The 20,765-nt window shown below is 33.8% G+C and overlaps 1 protein-coding gene across 1 annotated transcript; it reads right to left on the reverse strand.

The window, feature by feature from the left end:
• Positions 1-2,077: 2,077 nt before the first annotated feature.
• Positions 2,078-20,169, reverse strand: LOC127725230 (uncharacterized). The gene is made up of 7 exons (XM_052232089.1): positions 20,088-20,169; positions 18,688-18,786; positions 12,757-12,840; positions 11,361-11,459; positions 9,284-9,343; positions 3,143-3,250; positions 2,078-2,305 (listed from the first exon to the last, which is right to left on the reverse strand). The coding sequence occupies exons 1-7, from the start codon at positions 20,122-20,124 to the stop codon at positions 2,181-2,183; spliced, it is 612 nt and encodes a 203-aa protein (XP_052088049.1). The 5' UTR covers positions 20,125-20,169; the 3' UTR covers positions 2,078-2,180.
• Positions 20,170-20,765: the final 596 nt, after the last annotated feature.

The raw sequence follows: 20,765 nt of genomic DNA on the forward strand, positions 1-20,765 counted from the left end.
TAGAGCATATTAATACTGTTGGGTCTCAGTGCTGTTTTATGTTAAATAATCATCATGGTATCAAAATCGATTTCTTCCAATGACTATAGTAAGTATATAATGTATATGTCGATGAAGGGAGCGTAGGACATCAATTTTTTTTTCGTGAAATTCCGGATTCATAATTATAACCGCTTAACCTTAAATGTCCATTTGCAGTGTGTAAATAAATTAATAATTCTGAAAACTAAAACAAACTCAATGATCAAGACGATACTGTTTTAAAGCTGATTCCTATTGGTGCATTTTTGAGAGTTCCCAATTGGTGGCAGTTGTGGTACCTGTGCTTTTTTGAAGATCCAGGAAATGCTACTAGCGTCACTTGTTCCTCAAGCGCATATTTAGTGTAAACATACTTATTTTTACGCTCTGATGATAACAATCATCTGTACACTCTCATCTTTTCACTATTTGGTGAAAGTAATAATAAGATTGAAAGGAATGATACCGTATATATGTGAAAGCAAAGAGCTCAATTTGTTGGCAATTTTTTATCATACCGACGTGCGATATACGAAAAAGATCGATGAAAGATTCGTAAGACATATAATATGGCGAAAAATATGTTACAGTTAATAGACAAATGAAACAACTCTGAAATTTCAAAATGAGTCAATTCATTTGTAAGGACTTTAAATAGACCGTAATACCTTGATGACGCATTTTGCCAAATTTTTGGTGAGATTTAGGCATGGCATATGCAGCTTTTATAACACACACATACACACATATGTATGGTGCAAATTCTCTAAAATTGTAATGAATGAAGTTTTAATTACCATGTGTTATATTTTGTAAGATAATCATGGCTGATTAAAAAATTAACGTTGTTTATGATAACGTTATGCAATACTTAAAAAAATCGCCGTTTAAAACAGGAGATGTAATAGCGCAAAGAACAAAACTGATCTGATGATAGTAAAATAAATATAAGGATATAAACGTTTTCCCTATTCACTTTCACGAGTTTAAACTTCGTTTTAATTTAGCAGTTAATTGTTTTTCTTTCTCTATAATCGGTCTTTGTTGTGTCGTTGTTCCATATGAACATTGTTATATTGGGAGTACCGTGGGAATACAGTACAATCTGAGTGATGTGTTCAGGCACGGATTAGATTTGTGCACCTAACGGATTTTGTCGTGTTGATTGGTTATAGATTTGATGTCTATACAATTTTATTTTCTCATTTATATGTGGTCCTGTTTGTCCTATTTCATTTCGTGGCAACCACTGGAATTTACAAAAAATAAAATGTTAGAAGCACAAGTTAAGCTGTTTTTTATTTACAAAATATATATCTGTTTTTAAATGTGAATTCGTGTCCTTCTTAACTGAAAATACGTATATTGTGTTATGTTGGTTAGGTAAAGGGGAATGAGTTTGAACGTAAATTGTACAAATTTAACATTAAAATTAACGCTCGTGTGTATATAGGAAACGAATGCTTTATTTTGTTTTTTTTTTATTGTGATATAAAATAGTTTGCCAAAGCGCGTTTTTTGTATACGCTAGTCAGAGCTTCATACAATAAATATGCGTATGCTCAAAGCTTTTACATCCCTCTAAAACAAAACAAAAACAAGACTTTGTAGATTCTGTGGATATGCGACCTGCAAACCTTTAGTGTGTAAAATGATAAAAATACCAGTTTTATGATAGAAAAAAATAGGATAAAGAAACCAAGGGTACAAACTCATGTAGTAAAAATGACAACCACATGTTGTCATATCTGGGCACTTGATAGCTGACTATGCGGTATGGTTATTGCTCATTTTAAGGCCGTATGGTGACCTATAGTTGTGTCATTGGCAATCATACATCCTCTCATTATTTTATATATCAACCAGTAAATAGAAAACAACATGTATAATTTCACCAGGATATCTGAAAAGTCATTTGTCCAAAAAAAACCAAAATAACTGCTACTATGGACATTATTTACAAGAAAAAAAAATCAACAAATCCCAAGTATTCATTTTGTTGATTTTCATAATCAATTCATTATAGCTTAATTCTTTAAAAATCAAAGATATAAAGTCAATTTTGTGATCATTTTATCTAGAGCTAAAATAAATTAAATAAAGTTAAAGCAAAAGTTTTCTTCTTGGTACTATATATCTGTTCTATTAATCAACCATCCTCAACTAGATAAAGACCAAACAGACATAATACAGCAGCCAATAATCCATATCAAAACTGATCTCCTCTGGAGAGCACCATTTTCAGGTTCCTTCTTTGTTGCATGTGTTTTCGCAGTGACGTTCTCTGTCAAATGAAAGTACGATACTAAAAAAACAAGTTTAAACTAACATGAGCAACACGACGGGTGCTACATGTGGAGCAGGATCTACTTATACTTCTGGAGCACTTGAGATCACCGGGAGTTTTGGTGGGGTTCGTGTTGCTCAGTCTTTAGTTTTCTATGTTGTGTTTTGTGTACTATTGTTTTTCTGTTGGTCTTTTTCTTTTTTAGCCATGGCGTTGTCAGTTTATTTTTGACTTATGAGTTTGAATGTCCCTTCGGTATCTGTCACCTCTCTCTAGCAACTACATCATTGTTAAACATTACAATTTTACAGAGGTAAACATCAGATGTGTTATATTTTACATGATCGTAATTGATTAGGGAGAGACAAATTAAAGTAAGAAATAGAAACTACTGAGGGAATAGAATGAACTTCAAAAGTACCGAGACCGGTCCTCAGCTTGTCATACAACACTCTCTCAAAACAAGAGCGCAGTTTGTCTTACAATAACCAGTTAACAAAATAAAATTTAAGAATCATATGCGGTTTAGTTTATTTGCAAGAACATTCTTGATTGATGATATCTGTGAATTGAATATGTTTCACACGGAAGCAATATAATACGAACTTCGTATACTGCGTATAAAAAATCAAAAGATCTATTAGAATACATGCAATCAAGGTCTTTTTCCTCTTTCAACAGTTTAAACCCATCTATCTACCCTTTATACCAACATTCCCCATTTTAAGTATAAGTGAAGTAACTATATATATTTCGACTTGATGTCTGAATGTAATCCAAATGTTTACTACATCGTATATTTCCAGAATAAATTTCATATCATATTATTATTACCTGCAGTTGGAGATCTCGTGTTCATTGTCACCATGGTCACAGTGTCTTCCGTAAAGGTTGAAAAGGAAAATGACTCATTTGTGCCTTCACGTTTTCCTTCTACATCCACTGCAATAAGTAAATAAAAATAAATTATGCAAAATTTAAAGTAACCGTAGTTAATGCTAAAATAGGAGAAACAATTATGGCAGTCAGCAACAAACGGCAACCACTGGAATAGATACTTCTGACAGGCATATGGAGGGTGTTCCGTGGTTAAACGTGTTTTGGCTTGTCAATGCTGCCTTTAACCTAAAATAGTTGTGACACTGCAAAATAGAAGAACAAATCCTAAAAATCTTTTGGAAAGGGTTTGACTCATCAAACCGGTACTAAGTACGATACAACCAACAAATAAAAAAAAACCTACCGATCGAAGACTGCTTGCAGTTACTGAAAGCTAGACAAAGTTCAAGCCCGAATTTTATCAAATACATTAACAGTATTTTCCCAGACTGTTAACCATGTTTATCCGGTGATTGTACGAGTGATTAATATTTTGTGTTGGTGTGGAGGTCACACTATTTACTAAATTGTTTCTGACTGCGTAGTGTTTGTACGTGTGTTTTTACACTATATCCCTGATTGTGTCTGTATGTTGTTTTTTGCGTGGTTTAACAACATGATAAGCACGATGCTGCCTATATGGTGTGTATACTTTAGCCACTGTTTACGGCGTTTGACTTTGTTGAGACCGCATGATCTCCTCGATTGGTTCTGTGTAATTTGTGTGACTGTGCGTACTAAACTATTTATTTGATGATGTATTTCTGTGTGTGATTCAAGCTGCCTGGGTTACCATTCTCTTTTACTTTATTGCATATACCACTTGTTTTGTATTTCGAACTTGTGTTTGTACATCTGGATATTACGCATTTTTTAAATGGTAGCCGTTTTGTGTTCCCACTTGTTGTTACAATGACTCTTTGTATTTCATCCATTTTGTCACCAATGAAATCGGAGCTTCAGAGATACTGTAAAACTACCTACTCTAGGGGCGGAGTGAATCAAATGTGGATACCAAAAAAATAACATCTCTCTTCCCTTTATACCAGTATCCCCCATGCTAAACTTCAAGACAGATTGAAATAATTAGTCCAACTTTGTTTCATAAAAAGAATGTCCAACGTTGATACAAATATCTTGTTTAAGGAAGATATAAATCATCTGTAAAAAACATTACTCTGATTGTAAAAAGGAATTCTCCGAAACTGAAATCATCCAGATGCCTGATTTCTTTTATTGACAACATATTTGTTATGTTTGGAAGACGTTTTTTTCAAAAGACAATCGGCATCCATTTGGAAACGAAATTGTGCCCCTCTTCTTGTCGACTTGTTCCTTTATTCATATGAGGCAGACTTCATACAGGAGCTTCTTAGAAAGAATAACAAATAGCAAGCATTATCCTTAAACTTCACATTTCGCTATAAAGATGATGACTTCTCACTCAATAATTCGAAATTTAGTGACTATGTTGTATCCCATTGAACTTGAAATAAAAGAAAGCACAGATAAAGTTCAGTCTTCCTCATACCTTGACTTATATCCAGAAATTTACGGAACGGTTGAGAGATTAACAAAACAGATGATTTCAATTTTCCCAGTGTGAACTTTTCATTTCTGTGTTGCAACATACCAGCAATGCCTGCATATGAAGTATGCTTCCGCAAATTTGCAGATTTAACATTGTTGTGCTGATATTTATATATATATATATATATATATATACAGTCACCCTGCTTTAACGGTCATCTCGTTTCAGCGGTCACCTGCATCTATAGGTCACTTTCAGACTCTCTTAAACTTTTACTCTATATAATGTAACTCTTTTCATCGGTCTCCTGTCTAACGTGGTCTGCAGTTATCTAATTTTCGCACGAAATCGTCATTTCAACTTTTAACAACGTCATTTTTATGTTTTTTTACAACCATATTATAATCATGACGAAAAAACATATGTTCAGTATTGAGGTCAGAATGAGAATAATAGCCAGTTTAAGATGGTGCAATAAGAGGTGAAATTGTGAATTTCTCGTGTTCCACTTCTTTCAGTTTCCATTTAAACCCGCGACCGTATCATCGACTATTTACTATTTTGAATGTTTTTCTTCAAATTTAGAGCGCCGGAATTGTCATTTTAAACTCGTCTTGCACACGAACGATAACTCATCAGATTGAAAACACTTAAACAATTTGCCCCAGTCCCGGCCATGTGCGATGTCGGAATTGTTTCGGAACCACCCTCTTGAGCGATCACTTTTGATACTTTCTATGAGTGACAGCTTAATACAGGATTGACTATATATCGATTGTTTTTATTGACAACATTTTGGTAACGTTTGGAGGACATATTTTGGAACAAACTATCGGCATTCCTATTAAAACCAACTGTGCTCCTCTTTTTGACGACTTGTGCCTTGATATATATATAAAGTAGACTTCATGCAGGAGATTCTCATCAAGAATAAAAAGAAACTAGCATTATCCTTTAACTTCACGTTCCGCTTTATAGATGATGTCCTTTTATTGAATAATTCAAAGTTTAGTGACTATGTTGAACGTATCTATCCCATCGAACTAGAAATTAAGGATATCACAGATACAGTTAAATCTGCCTCAAATCTTGCCTACACCAAGATATCGTTTAAAGAAATTGGATACCCTACATGTATCATGCTTTTCAATAACATATGGTCAAATCGCTGAAAGACCCCCTAAATTATTGAAAAATATCATTCTGCATTGACAATAATATCTTGGTGTAAATTAGATACACCAAATCGGACTAACGCAATCATAGGTGTATATAATACCTACATGTAGAAGAAACAGACAATGACGGTCAGGTGAGAACAAAACTGTACGACAAAAGGGATGATTTCAGCTTCACAATTGGGAATTTCCATTTCTATGTAGTAATATTCCAGCAGCGCCTACATATGGACTATATATCCATGATACGATATTCCAGAGACTTATAACCAAAATTTCTACTTACTTTGAGCAACACGATGGGTGCCATATGTGGAAAAGGATCTGCTTGCCCTTCCTGAACAACTGAGATCAGCCCAGGTTAACATTTTGGGCGGTATTCGTGTTGCTCAGTTTTTTTTTTAGTTTTTATGTAGTGTTGACTGTTGTTTGTCTTTTCGTCGTTTTTCGTTTTTTTGCCATGGGGTTGTCAGTTTCTCTTCGACTTCTGAGTTTTGAATGTCCCTTTCGTAGCTTCCGCCTCTTTTTGTAGGTGAAGATATGTTTGCGCCAATAATAATCGATTGGTATCTGTTTAATTTGTGTTTTTGAGCGTTGTTGCAATAGTCTTTGCTGCATAGTGTCTACTTCCTGTCCTTATGTCGATATGTGTACGCATGGTTACACTGATATCAACTAGATAATGCGTGCTTCTCTGTCTGTTTGTACGCATACTGCACAACAACTGAACAATGAAAATGTGGCCCTTTTTTAGTACTACTAGATTGGTATCTCTGGTGGACACCTCCCAGAGGATACCATCCACTTAATAGCTTCGGTTCTGGCAATATACAAATAAGACATTTTTGTCTATACATTTCCAGTACACACATTTACAATTATACTCTCACCTTATCATGCAAATTCAACTTCAGCCGGATTTAACTGTTCTTTTTAGGACCTTTTAGATTTTTTCTCTCAAACGTTACTTTTTTGTATTCAGCGTACCTGACGATTTTTCTAGAAATACGTGTCGTGCACACGGGCATAAGTATCATAAGTGTTTTTATTGCCCCACTTTGTACCGCTTCTGGAGGACTAAAAGTACCCGCAGGAAGTATACGCATCCTAACCAGTGCTTTGAAATTTGCATGAATTGAATATCTAGTATAAAATCATATAATTATACTAAAACTAAGATTGCATCTATTTCAGGCGAAGAGAGCATTATTGATTTTTTTTGTGTTATGCTCTGATACGTTTACATTTGTTTGCGTGTTAAAGTTCCCCATTGTTGTCCTTGTATATTTTTAACATTTACTGTTTATCCATTTTTTATTATATATTTATGACGTGGATCGGTACTTATACATCCCGCCATTGTGCTATGGTCAATTTTGAGTTCTTGTTTTTCATTTTTGCTTATGTACTTTAATTTGTCTATATGCCATTTTGTGTTTCTTTGTTGGAACAGTTATTTGTTTTTATAGTGATTAAAATAATATTACAATGTTGACTGCTGTACCCCAATTTTTTACATTTTAACCTATTATATCTGTTAGTTTTGCTCACACATTGTTGTCAATATAATGGAATTATATGCGACTGTCATATAAGTGAGAGGCTAAGCTAGCTATAAAACCTAGTTTTATTCACAATGTTCTACATAAGAAAATGCCTGTACCAAGTCAGGAATATGACAGTTGTTTTCTATTCGTTAGATGTGTTTGAGCTTTTGATTTTGCCAATTTATAAAGAACTTTCCGTTTTGAATTTCCCTTGGAGTTCGGTATCTTTGTTATTTTACCTTTTTGCCTTCAAATGGATTTTACTTATAGTATTTCAAAATGCAGTAAAATATTTGCTTTTGCAGAGGAAAAAATACTTTTTAAATATTTCAACTAATCTCAACAAACATGTCCATATCCTCAAAATTATCTTCTTTTACAGTCATATTTAACTTTTTTGATCCTGATGATTCTATAATGATAATAATTGTATTTTTTACAAATGATTTACTTTGATTAAGATTTCATATTCCTATAACAAATATTATCCCATTACGCCCACAAAATCGCGGGCAAGTTGGCAGCAGCACACCTAAATTCGAATGTAGTAAGGATTACCATAAAGATTAAGTATATATTATGTTGAACTTACGCTTTTTGTAACGATATCAACAGCAGGAACGATTACACGATAATCAACTTGAAGCATAAAAATTTTTCGTATATAGAGAGAAAAAGCGTCTCTATAATGCCACATCTTTTTTTTTATATGGATACATTATCAGATGTAGATGTTGTTAAAATATTAACAATGAGTCACAATATAAAGCCATATTGGCAAGTGAGCACAGCGTTCGAACCAAAAAGAATATAATATCGTCGGACAAAGCCTTATAACGCCAACGATATCTCCGTGTCAAACTTGATATCGTCGGTCAAAGCTTTATTACGTCAAGGATATCTCCGTGTGACACTTGATATTGTCAGCCACAGCTTTATTACGTCAATGATATCTCCGTGTCACACTTGATGTCGTCGGCCAAAGCTTCACGTCAATGATATCTCCGTGTCAGACTTGGTATCGTCGGACAAAGCTTTATAACGCCAACGATATCTCAGTGTCAGACTTGATATCGTCAGCCAAATCTTTATAACGTCAATGATGTTTCCGTGTCATACTTGATATCGTCGACCAAAGCTTTATAAAGTCAATGATATATCCGTGTAACACTCGATATCGTCGGCCAAAGCTTTATAACGTCAATGATATCTCCATGTCACACTTGATATCGTCGGCCAAAACTTTATAACGTCAATGAAATCTTCGTGTAACACTCAATATCTTTGGATAAAGCTTGATAACGTCAATGAAATCTCCTTGTCAGACTTCGTTTGTTTTTCGTCTTTTACGGCGGTCATAAAACCGATATACGTCACTTTTTGAAATACAGTGCAGAATGATATAGAAAATGGAAATATAATAACGAAAAATATAAGTAAGAGTCACAAAAATAAGGCATTTTACGAGTGAGAGCAGCCAAGGGGCATGTTCAATTTCTTTATATTATATAAAACTTACCAAATGTTAATCTAATAATCAATTTGTGTTTTCTAGAAGCTTGTCGTGATAACGTCGGGACAAATGATATTGTTCCATGAATACATTATGGCATCGTTAGAGATTCCGGATTCAATGTGTTGGTCCGAACAAATCTCTAAAGACGTTTAAAGGTCATAAAACGGGATATTCTGAAGGAATGTTTTAGACTTAGTGAAACAAATGAAAGCAAACGAGATTTTACATACCAATATCAAAAAATAAACGAGATTTAACATACCATTATCAAAAATTAAACGAGATTTAACATACTAATATAAAAAAAAACGAGATTAAACATACCAAAATCACCTGAGAATTCTTCATCTTCGGTGCTGTTTAACTCTTTTGAACCGGAGTACACTACACATATAATATTAAAGAATATTAGATTTTAAAGTAAAGGGTTATATACCGTGTTTTTACCGATCGTCAAGGAATTACAATAATGTGAACATCAGAGAGAGTATGTGCCTGTCCCAAGTCAAGAGCCTGTGCATGTTGTTAAGTGGTTGTCGTTTGTTGCTGTATATCATATTTGTTTTTGTTCGTTGTTTTGTACATAAATCAGGACATTTCTCGTTTGAATTGTATTACATTTGTCATTTCGGGTTTTATTTTTACAGCTGACTATACGGTATGGGTTTTGCTCATATGTTGAGGACAGTGTGGTGACCTTAAGTTGTTAACGTCTTTGTCATTTTGTCTCTGGTGGAGAGTTGTCTTATTGGCGTTCATACCACATCTTCTTATTTTTACACCCATTTCACCCGAGTTTTCTTCTCCCTCAAGGACATTTAAATCTTTTGATTAAGGGTACCCTAAACAGATAATAATACATGATATCAAATTTGCAATAAAGTGCTATATACAGAGATTACATATATCCCTATCCATTTTATTCCATTTACTGCAATCTTTATTGTTAAAAATGTTAGACGTTAACGCATTTAAACATACTCATCTTTTGAGTTTTGCCAAGATCCAATACCGAATTTTTTTAATTAAATTCAAATAGCAAAAATGTCAACAACTACACGTGTATATTCCGTTTAAAAACACATTATATTTCGAATAAAAAATAATTTTTGAACGGTCAATGCAAAGTTGTTGGATAGCAAGGAAGGTTAATGTAGTGCTATTAAGATTAATATGCAATGATGACCATTATAACTGTATCAACACATTAGGTTTGGGTTGTTTTTTGTGCAGACTTAAAATAATAATACTTAGTAAATATTAATACTTGAATACGACGTGATGACTAACTATAATACAAAAAGGCAGTAAAATATCGAGATGTTCGATTTGAATTTGAAAAAAAGGTTTTAAAAAAACATAACATGATTGGTGCCGAAAGCACAAACGAAATAAGGCCGCATGTTAACCTTTAAATATGACTCTATTTGGGCGTAAAAATATGATTTGAACTGCTGTGGTCAATGGTTGTAATACCCATTGCTAGAGCAGAAAAAATACAGTATTACATGAACATAACACAAATTACGAATTTAATTTCTTGCACAGTGATTCTAGAAACCCCAATAACGGAATATATTTAACGTTGAAGGTTAATTCAACAAATTAACACGAAAAAATACTCCAAAAACTGGTCAGGTAAATATGTTAATCGGTACAAAATACAATTTCTCAAAAATACAATGAAATGCATGCCTGATCACTGAAGACTGTTGAATACACAATCAAAACATCAACGTATCTAATCATAGTAACCTCTCAAACACATATCATGTATACTAAGCTACAAACGCGACTCTGAATGAAAGTCAAAATATCATACACGATGCTGTTCTGACATTGAATATTATCACAGACAGTATTGTAATACGAAATTAGAAGATGTCGAATTTAACTTCAGACACATGTGCGCATTTCCAAAAAGAGAGGCGAAAGATACCAAAGGGACATTCAAACTCTTAAGTCGAAAATAAACTGACAACGCCATGGCTAAAAAAGAAAAGACCAATAGACAAACAATAGTACACAAAACACAACATAGATAAACTAAAGACTGAGCAACACGAACCCCACCAAAATCTGGGGGTGAAAATTAATTTCTGATCAGGTTGGGCTCGAAACCGAATATAGTAAATCTGAAAGTAGGCAAAGTTGAAGAGAATAAACCAAAAACAACACCATTAAGGATACAAAAAACAGTTAAAGAAAAGGATGTACTTAGGCTTTAACATATTTTCAACTGAAAATTTCAAAAAGAAAATATTACCATGCTAGTACAAAAGCACCGAATTAGTGATACTTGGTGACTCTATGGTAGAAATATTAAGTAACAAGATAACGAATTTAGAATGTGTATCCATTAGATACTTCCCGAACAAAATTCATATCACGCTATCATTACCTGGCGGCATCGTCTTTATTGTCACAGTGTCTTCTACATTGGGAGAAAACAATGAAAAAGACTCAAACTTTGTGCCTTTATTTCCTCTTTGTACGTCCACTGAAAAAAAAGATATGAATACTGCACAATTAACCGCATTTAATAATAAAATCATAAAGAAATTATGCTTATGGCAGTTAGCAACAAGGGACAACCACTGGATAACAGACTTTTGACTTGCGACAATCACATGAAGGATATGGCGTGGTTAACATGTTTTCGATCGCTCAATCGTGTCCTAAACCTTTAAGGAAGAGGCGAAGGATACCAAGGGGATATGCAACTTATAACTCAAAAACATTCTGACAATACCATTGCAAAAAACGAAACATGATCAAAATGACAAACAACAGTATACAAAAAACCAACATAGAAAACTAAACGGGGTTGATCACAGGTGCTCCGGAAGATAAATCAGATCCTGCTTCACATGTGACACCTTTCGTGTTGCTCATGTAAGTACAAACCCGGTGATAAGTCTAATTCGGTAGGTCGATTTCGCTGATAAGAGGACGGTATTTTGGTTACGACAATTGGAACCTATGCGTCGTCATCTGTGAAACAGATATTCCATTACGGACAACCAATCGTGATAGCGTCCGTAAAATTTCGAAGGGATGATTTCAACTTCACCACTCGGAACTCTTAGTTTAATAGCTTCCTTGCGAGCAGCAAACCTCTATCAAGCAAATCATGATAAGAAATGCGAACCCCAGAATATCGTATCAACTATAACAGTTGTATAGAAGAATAAATTGTAAATATCAGTTGGAAATTGTTTGATTCACCAAAACCATTACTAACCATAATACAATGAGAAACAAACTACCGATCAAAGAGAACACGTAGTTGATGAAAACTAGACAAAGTTTAAACCCCAATTTTAACTAATACATTTACTATGTTTTTTTCAGACTTATTACCATGTCTGTCTGTTGATTATGTATGGGTGTGGCGGCCATATTATTTACTTATTTATTTCTGACTGTGTGGTGTTTGTGTTTTTTACTACTTTTGGATCGGTACCGCTGGTGGACAGTTCCCCGAGAATACTTTCCGCCAAATAGCCAGTCCTAAGGTTGTTGCAATATTTCTTATAATACTTTTTTTGTCCTCATATTTCTAGTACACACATTTTATCATTACCACATTCTCATGCAAAGTAACCTCAGCTAGATTTGACTGTTCTCGTTTGCCACTTTCAGTTGTTGTCTCTCAAACGTTACTCTTTTTTCCAAACTTGTTGTTATTAGCGTACCTAAAGGAATTGATGATCTGATGTTGTGATGTTTGAATGTAATTCTTATCTTGAATACATCATATGTATTTTTCTATTAAGAATAATTTGTTATCGTACCTGTTTTTTGAGATGTCTTGTTCATTGCCCCAGTCATTTCAAAAGAAGACGGATTGTTTTCTGTGATTTGATTTTGAACTTCTTCTGAGGAAAAAGAAAATTTTAATAAAAATGTAAAGCTATAAGCATGAAAAAAGTAAAGTTTAACATTTTTTGATTTCATGAAGTATGCCAGAATAATTTGAAAGAGGTTCTGATAACTCTTAGATTAATTTAAATTAAATTAGATTATAAATATAAACATGTACATGAGGAAGAACAACATATACAGGATATTTTGACATATAATAAAAATATAAAAATACTGATTTTTTTTGGCATAAAATATTATGACACACACATACATAAAAAGGAAATATCTTAAAACGAACAAATTGTATAAAAGTATAAATGAAACCTTCATAAAATGTGTTAATCGCCCTGTGGATAGATGAAACGTAAGTTTTATTCAAAATATACATACTCAAAATATGCTAAAAAGAAAGAGGATAAAAATGCAAAAGTACAACAAAAGTTTAAATCGGAATACGTTTAGGTCGTGATATCAAAATCTTTGAACCGAAGAAAATAACACGTCGTTCATTGCTGAAGACACATTGGTGTATATGTGTGGTTACATTGCCTTTAATGGACCGTCTTCTTTGAATTGACCGCCTTCAACACGTTGAAGTTTATGTCACTTGTACTACGCATGGCTTATTGCAAACGTATATATACATTAAAATTTAATAATTTTTGAATTATTAACAAACTTAATTCTATAAATATAAATAAGAAGATGTGGTATGAGTGCAAATAAGACAACTCTCCATCCAAGTCACAATGTGTTAAAAGTAAACAATTATAGGTAAAAGTACGGCCTTCGAACATTTTTACATAGTGCACATTTTTTTTTTTATGTTAGGATAAAACTATTTACACATGATAAATTTATTGACTGTAGGTGTAGGTCGAGACAACTGTTTTTGAACGACTCTAGAGAATCGCTCATCACATTGACCAGATAAAGGCTGTTCCAGGTTTTTACCGTACGTACGTTGAAAAATTATTATTGACGTATTTGTTTTTCTGCATTTTGTATGAGAGTACACGTGTGTGCATGTTCCGGGATTATCTGAGCGGTTGCATTGGTCTGTCTATTTTGTGATTGCAATGAGTTGATATGATATTTTATAAAACATGACAAGGCATGCGTCTGTTCTTCTGTGTGCAAGGTCTCTTTATTTTAGGTGATTTATCATGTCACTAATACTTGATGTGTTTCTGTGTACTCTTTCTATTTTGTTTATATCATCAGTAAAGTAATAGTCCCAGACTGAACAGGCATATTATAGTGATGGTCTGACTAAAAATGTAAATGCCAGTTCCGTTACGGAGTTTGGAATTGATTTTAAGATTCCTTCTGAGAAAAGCTAGTGTACTTTTAGCCTTATTACAGATGTTGTTTATGAGACTGTACCATTTTATGTCTGACTGAATTGTCAAGCCTAGGTATTTTTCCTTGTCAACATGTAATATGACCGTAGTAGAACATTTGTCATTTTGTGTTACAACTTATCATAACTTTCCTTGAAATACAATTTGAACTCCTTTTCTGTTAAATGAGGTAACCAGACATATTTTATGGTGGTTTAAGGTGTCATATTTGTGTTGAATAAGGAATTTATGTTAAGGTCATGCGGATGGTAATTGTAACTGTAAAGTTTTTATAAAATTGAGAATGGAAATGGGGTATGTGTCAAAGAGACAACAACCCGACCAAAGAGCATAAAACAGCCGAATACCACCAATGGGTCTTCAACACAGCGTGAAAATCCCACACCTGGAGGCGGGCTTGAGGTTGCCCCTAAACATAAATGTGTACTAGTTCAGTGAAAATGGATGTCATACTAAACTCCAAAACATATAAATGAACTAAAATTAAAAACCATTATAACCTTTTTAGATATAGCTGTACATGATGCAACACTACTGATATTTTTTTTAATCTGATTTGTTGCTAAGCATTAATAACACGATGATATGCTTGGTTACCAGTTCATTAAAAGTACCCTAAAATGGTTATTAATTGGCGGATATAAAAAAAAAATAAATAAGAAAAGTCCGTTGATGATCTGTACCGTAATAGAATCATATCGATGTTTCCCTTGAAAGGAAAGAAAACATTTAGAGTAAAACATTCCTTAAATCTGGTGTTGTCTTTTATATTTTTTTCATAATTTATCAAGGAAAAATTATGATTTCTTTAAAGTTAGTATAATAATGCAGCTATATGAATGACAAAGTCAGCTATAAAAATTAACAGTTACTTTTTAAAATGTCAGTTGGTAACATATGGTGTTTGTGCTTTCTTTTTCCTATAAAAGAGATATTGAACAGTAAGAAGCATGGTCGCTTTAAAATATGAGCTTAATTTATTTCAGATTGGTATAACATTTCGTAGAATATTTTCGGCAATGTGTATGACTCAATATCCCTAATGGACCTGGGGATGAGGATCTCAACTTTATAAATAGGGAAAAGATAAGACCGCCATACACTTATTGTTGATACTTTGATTTAAAAAATTGATATACTTGAGCTGGAAAGCTGGTGTATCGAGCTTATGTGATATGAAAATAAATATGTAGATTTGAGCTTAAAAAATAAACCGTGGAAATAGTTTTGTTTTTATAAAGTGATCAGATTTATGGAGGAAATGTTCTGAAAGTTACATTATTCATTACTTTTCACTGTTAGGGATTTTACGGGAAAATGAATTGCAATTGCCCACCTGAAAAAAAAAAACATACATGAATAAATGTCTCAGTTTCGGTAAGAGCTACCATACATTTGCAGAGAAACTGATACCATTATCGCCTAACTGAATTTAATTGCCCATATTGACCCTAACATGAAAAGGCAGAATATCTATCAATACTGATAAGTCTGCACGTACCGTTACGGAATGTGCAACCATTTTTTGTGGTATATTAAATTCGTTGCAAGATTACAAACGGGTAAATTATGCTATAGACTTCACCACCAAAATGTGTGTACCTGATGTTTAGGTGTAATCCGAATAATCAAAACAAGACATATTTCATAATAACAGTAACCATTATTTTATCATACCTTTTCCTGACAATGTCATGTTCAAATTTATAGTTTCATTCATTTGCTGAGAAACCAATGAAAAAGAATATTTTTCTTTGCTTTCATTTCTTCTCATAACCTTCCGTGTCGTCTCTACCAAGAAAATATTTTTGACACAAACACAAACACACACATGAGGTAAGAGGAATGTCGTCTAATATAAAAGGCGAACTGTATATACTATGATTTAACCATCCCGAGTTTATTCAGAATAAACATATTTAAAAAAATGTTTAAGAATGAACATAGATGTTAACTCATCGATGCACTGAAATAGTTATACCTCCATTTTCTGGGCGTTGTCTGTTTAATTAAATTTTGTTGTAGCCCCAGTTTACAAGATGGTGACTTACCGGTACCAACACTCTTTACTTGGTGGTGACTAACTGGTGTTTGACTGCATGATGTGTATCTCTATGGTGTGTCTATGCGTAGTACCAACACTCTTTACTTGGTGATGACTTACTGGTGTTTGACGGCATGATGTGTATCTCTATTCTAACACTCTTTACCTGTTGGTGACTTACTGGTGTTTAACTGCATGTTGTGTATCTCTATGGTGTGTCTATGCGTGGTACCAACACTCTTTACTTGGTGGTGACTTACTGGTATTTGATTGCATGTTGTGTATCTCTATGGTGTGTCTATGCGTGGTACCAACACTATTTACTTGGTGGTGACTTACTGGTGTTTGACGGCAAGATGTGTATCTCTATGGTGTGTCTATGCGTGGTATCAACACTCTTTACACTTGGTGGTGACTTACTGGTGTTCAACTGCATGGTGTGTATCTCTATGGTGTGTCTATGCGTGGTTCAAACACTCTTTACTTGGTGGTGACTTACTGGTGTTTGACGACATAATATGTATCTCTAAGGTGTATCTTTGCGTAATACCAACACTCTTTACTTGGTGGTAATTTACTGGTGTTTAACTGCACGATGTGTATCTCTATGGTGTGTCTATGCGTGGTACCAACACTCTTTACTTGGTGCTGACGTACTGGTGTTTGACGGCATGATGTGTATCACCATGGTGTGTCTATGCGTGGTACCAATACTCTTTACTTGGTGGTGACTTACTGGTAGTTGACTGCATGATGTGTATCTCTATGGTGTGTCTATGCGTGGTACCAACACTCTTTACTTGGTGGTGACTTACTGGTATTTGATTGCATGATGCGTATCTCTATGGTGTGTCTATGCGTGGTACCAACACTCTTTACTTGGTGGTGACTTACTGGTGTTTGACGGCATGATGTGTATCTCTATGGTGTGTCTATGAATAGTACCAACACTCTTTACTTGGTGGTGACTTACTGGTGTTTGACTGCATGTTGTGTATCTCTATTGTGTGTCCATGCGTGGTACCAACACTCTTTACTTGATGGTGACTTACTGGTATTTGACTGCATGTTGTGTATCTCTAAGGTGTGTGCATGAATAGTAACAACACTCTTTACTGAATGATGCATGGTGTGTTTTTTTTGTGATGTGTGTATGCGTAGTAACAGCATTCTTTACTGATTTCTACATTGTGTTTATCCCTATGGCGTTATTATGCATGGTAAAAAGTAAAATCACAAAAATACTGAACTCCGAGGAAAATTAAAAAAGGAAATTCCCCAATCAAATGGCAAAATCAAAAGCTCAAACACATCAAACGAATGGATAACAAACAACTGTCATATTCCTGACTTGGTACAGGCATTTTCTTATGTAGAAAATGGTGGATTTAACCTGGTTTTATAGCTAGCTAAACCTCTCACTTGTATGACAGTCACATAAAATTCCATTATATTAACACCACTCGTACTACAGCGGGGCGTAACAATATGATTTGAATTGCTGTAGTCAATGGTTGTAATTCCCATTGCTAAAGCAGAAAAAATACAACATTACATAAACATAACACAAATTACGAATTTAATTTCGTGCACAGTGATTCTAAAAAGCCCAATAACGGAATATATTTAACATTAAATTTTAATTCAACAGATTAACACGAAACAATACTCCAAAAACTAGTCAGGTAAATATGTTAATCGGTAAAAAATACAATTTCTCAAAAATACAATGAAACAGCATGCCTGATCACTGATGACTGTTGAATACCCAATCAAAACATCAACGTATCTAATAATAGTAACCTCTCAAAACACATATTATGTATACTTAGCTACAAACGCGACTCTGAATGAAAGTCAAAATATAATTCACGGTGCTGTTCTGACATTCAATAATATCACAGACAGAATTGTAATACGAAATTAGAAGATGTCGAATTTAATTTCAGGCACATGTGCGCATTTCGAAATGAGAGGCGAAAGATACCAAAGGGACATTCAATTTCTTAAGTCGAATAAAACTGACAACGCCATGGCTAAAAAAGAAAAAGACCAGCATACAAACAATGGTACACAAAACACAAAATAGAAAAACTAAAGAATGAGCAACACGAACCCCACACGAAACTGGGGATAAAAATTGGTTTCTGATCAGGTTGGGCTCGAAACCGAATATAGTTAATCTAGAAGTAGACAAAGTTGAAGAGCAATAAACCAAAAACAACACCATAAAGGACACAAAAAACAGCTAAAGAAAAGGATGTACTTAGGATTTAACATATTTTTCAACTGAAATTTCAAAAAGAAAATATTACCATGTTAGTACAAAAGCACCGAGTTAGTGATACTCGATGACTCTATGGTAGAAATATTAAGTGACAGAATAACGAATTTAGAATGTGTTTACATTAAATACTTTCCGAACAAACTTCATATAATGCTATCTTTACCTGGCGACTTCGTGTTTATTGTCACAGTGTCTTCTACATTAGGAGAAAACAATGAAAAAGATTCATTCTTTGTGCCTTCATTTCCTGTTTGTACGTCCACTGAAACAAAAAAAGATATGAATACTGCAAAATTAACCGAAGGTAATGCTAAAATGATAAAGAAATTACGATTATGGCAGTTAGCAACAATGGACAACCACTGAATAACAGACTTTTGACTTGCGACAATCACATGAAGGATATGGCGTGGTTAACATGTTTTCGATCGTTCAATCGTGTCTTAAACCTATAAAGGAGAGGCAAAGGATACCAAGGGGATATGCAACTTATATCTCAAAAACATTCTGACAATACCATGGCAAAAAACTTAACACGACCAAAAAGACAAACAACAGTATACAAAAACCAACATAGAAAACTAAACGGGGTGATCACAGGTGCTCCGGAAGAGTAATCAGATCCTGCTCCACATGTGACACCTTTCGTGTTGCTCATGTAAGTACAAACCCGGTGATAAGTCTAATTTGGCAGGTCGCATTTGCGTATAAGAGGACGGTATTGTGGTTAAGACAATTGAAACATATGCGTCGTCATCTGTGAAACAGATATTCCATTACGGTCAACCAATTCTTGATGGCGTCCGTAAAATTTCGAAGAGATAATTTCAACTTCACCACTCGGAACTCTTGGTTTGATAGCTTCATTGTTAGAAGCAAACCTCTATCAAGCAAATCATGATAAGAAATGTAAACTCCGGAAAATCGTATCATTTATTACAGTTGTATAGACGAATTAATTGTAAACATAAGTTGGAAATTATTTGACTCACCTAACCGTTACTAACCATAATACAATTAGAAACAAACTACCGATCAAAGAGAACACGTAGTTGATGAAAGCTGGAATAAGTCCAAACCCCAATTTTCACTAATACATTGACTATGTTTTTTTTTTTTCAAGACTGATTACCATGTCTGTCTGGTGATTATGTATGGGTGTGTCGGCCATAGTATTTACTAATTTGTTTCTGACTGTGTGGTGTTTGTGTTTTTTACTACTTTTGGATCGGTACCGCTGTCGGACAGTTCCCCGAGGATACCATCCGCCAAATAGCCAGTCCTCCGGTTGTTGCAATATTTCTTATAATACTTTTTTCCTCATATTTCCAGTACACAAATTTTATCACTACCACATTCTCATGCAAATTTAACCTTAGCCAAATTTGGCTGTTCTCTTTTGGCCTTTTCAGTTTTTGTCTTTCATACGTTACTCTTTTTAGCAAACTTTTTGTAATTAGCTTACCTAAAGGAATTGATGATCTGATGTTTTGATGTTTGAATGATAATTCTTAAATACATCATATGTTTTTTTTTTCTATTGAGAATAATTTGTTATCGTACCTGTATTTTGTGATGTCTTGTTCATTGCCACAGTCATTTCAAAAGAAGAAGAATTGTTTTCTGTGATTTGAGTTTGAAGTTCTTCTGAGGAAAAAGAAAAATGTAAAGCTATAAGCATGAAACAAGTAAAGTTTAACATTTTTTGTTATTCATGAAGTATGCCAGAATAATTTGAAAGAGGTTCTCATAGCTCTTAGATTAATTTAAATTGAATTAAATTATAAACATAATACATGTACATGAGGAAGAGCAACATATACAGGATATTTTGTCATACAATATAGATATAAAAATACTGATTTGTTTGGCATAAAATATAATGACACACACATACATAAAAAAGAAGGATCTAAAAACGAACAAATTGTATAAAAGTATAAATGAAACCTTCATAAAATGTGTTAATCGCCCTGTGGATAGATAAAACGTAAGTCTTATTCAGAATATACATACTCAAAATATGCTAAAAAGAACAGTACAACAAAATTTCAAAGCATAATACGTTCAGGTCGTAATATCAAAATCTTTAAATTAAAGAAAATAACCCGTCGTTCATTGGTGATTACACATTGGTGTATACATGTACGTGTTGCTATACTGCCTTTAATTGACCTTCTACTTTGTATTGACCGGCTTCAACACGTTGAAGATTATGCTACTTGTACTACGCATGGCTTA

The sequence above is a fragment of the Mytilus californianus genome, unplaced genomic scaffold, assembly GCF_021869535.1.
Source record: "Mytilus californianus isolate M0D057914Y unplaced genomic scaffold, xbMytCali1.0.p SCAF_15, whole genome shotgun sequence".
In the NCBI taxonomy this organism is placed as follows: domain Eukaryota; kingdom Metazoa; phylum Mollusca; class Bivalvia; order Mytilida; family Mytilidae; genus Mytilus; species Mytilus californianus.

What these genes read in the sequence shown, in the direction of transcription:
- LOC127725230 (XM_052232089.1), bottom strand. Translation starts at nt 20,124, where the DNA reads ATGACTGTGGCAATGAACAAGACATCACAAAATACAG. An exon ending in AGAATTCTCAGGTGATTTTG is followed by an intron (nt 3,251 to 9,283) that starts GTATGTTTAATC and finishes TACTTATTGCAG; the next exon opens with TGGATGTAGAAGGAAAACGT. An exon ending in CACGAGATCTCCAACTGCAG is followed by an intron (nt 2,306 to 3,142) that starts GTAATAATAATA and finishes TTCATTTGACAG; the next exon opens with AGAACGTCACTGCGAAAACA.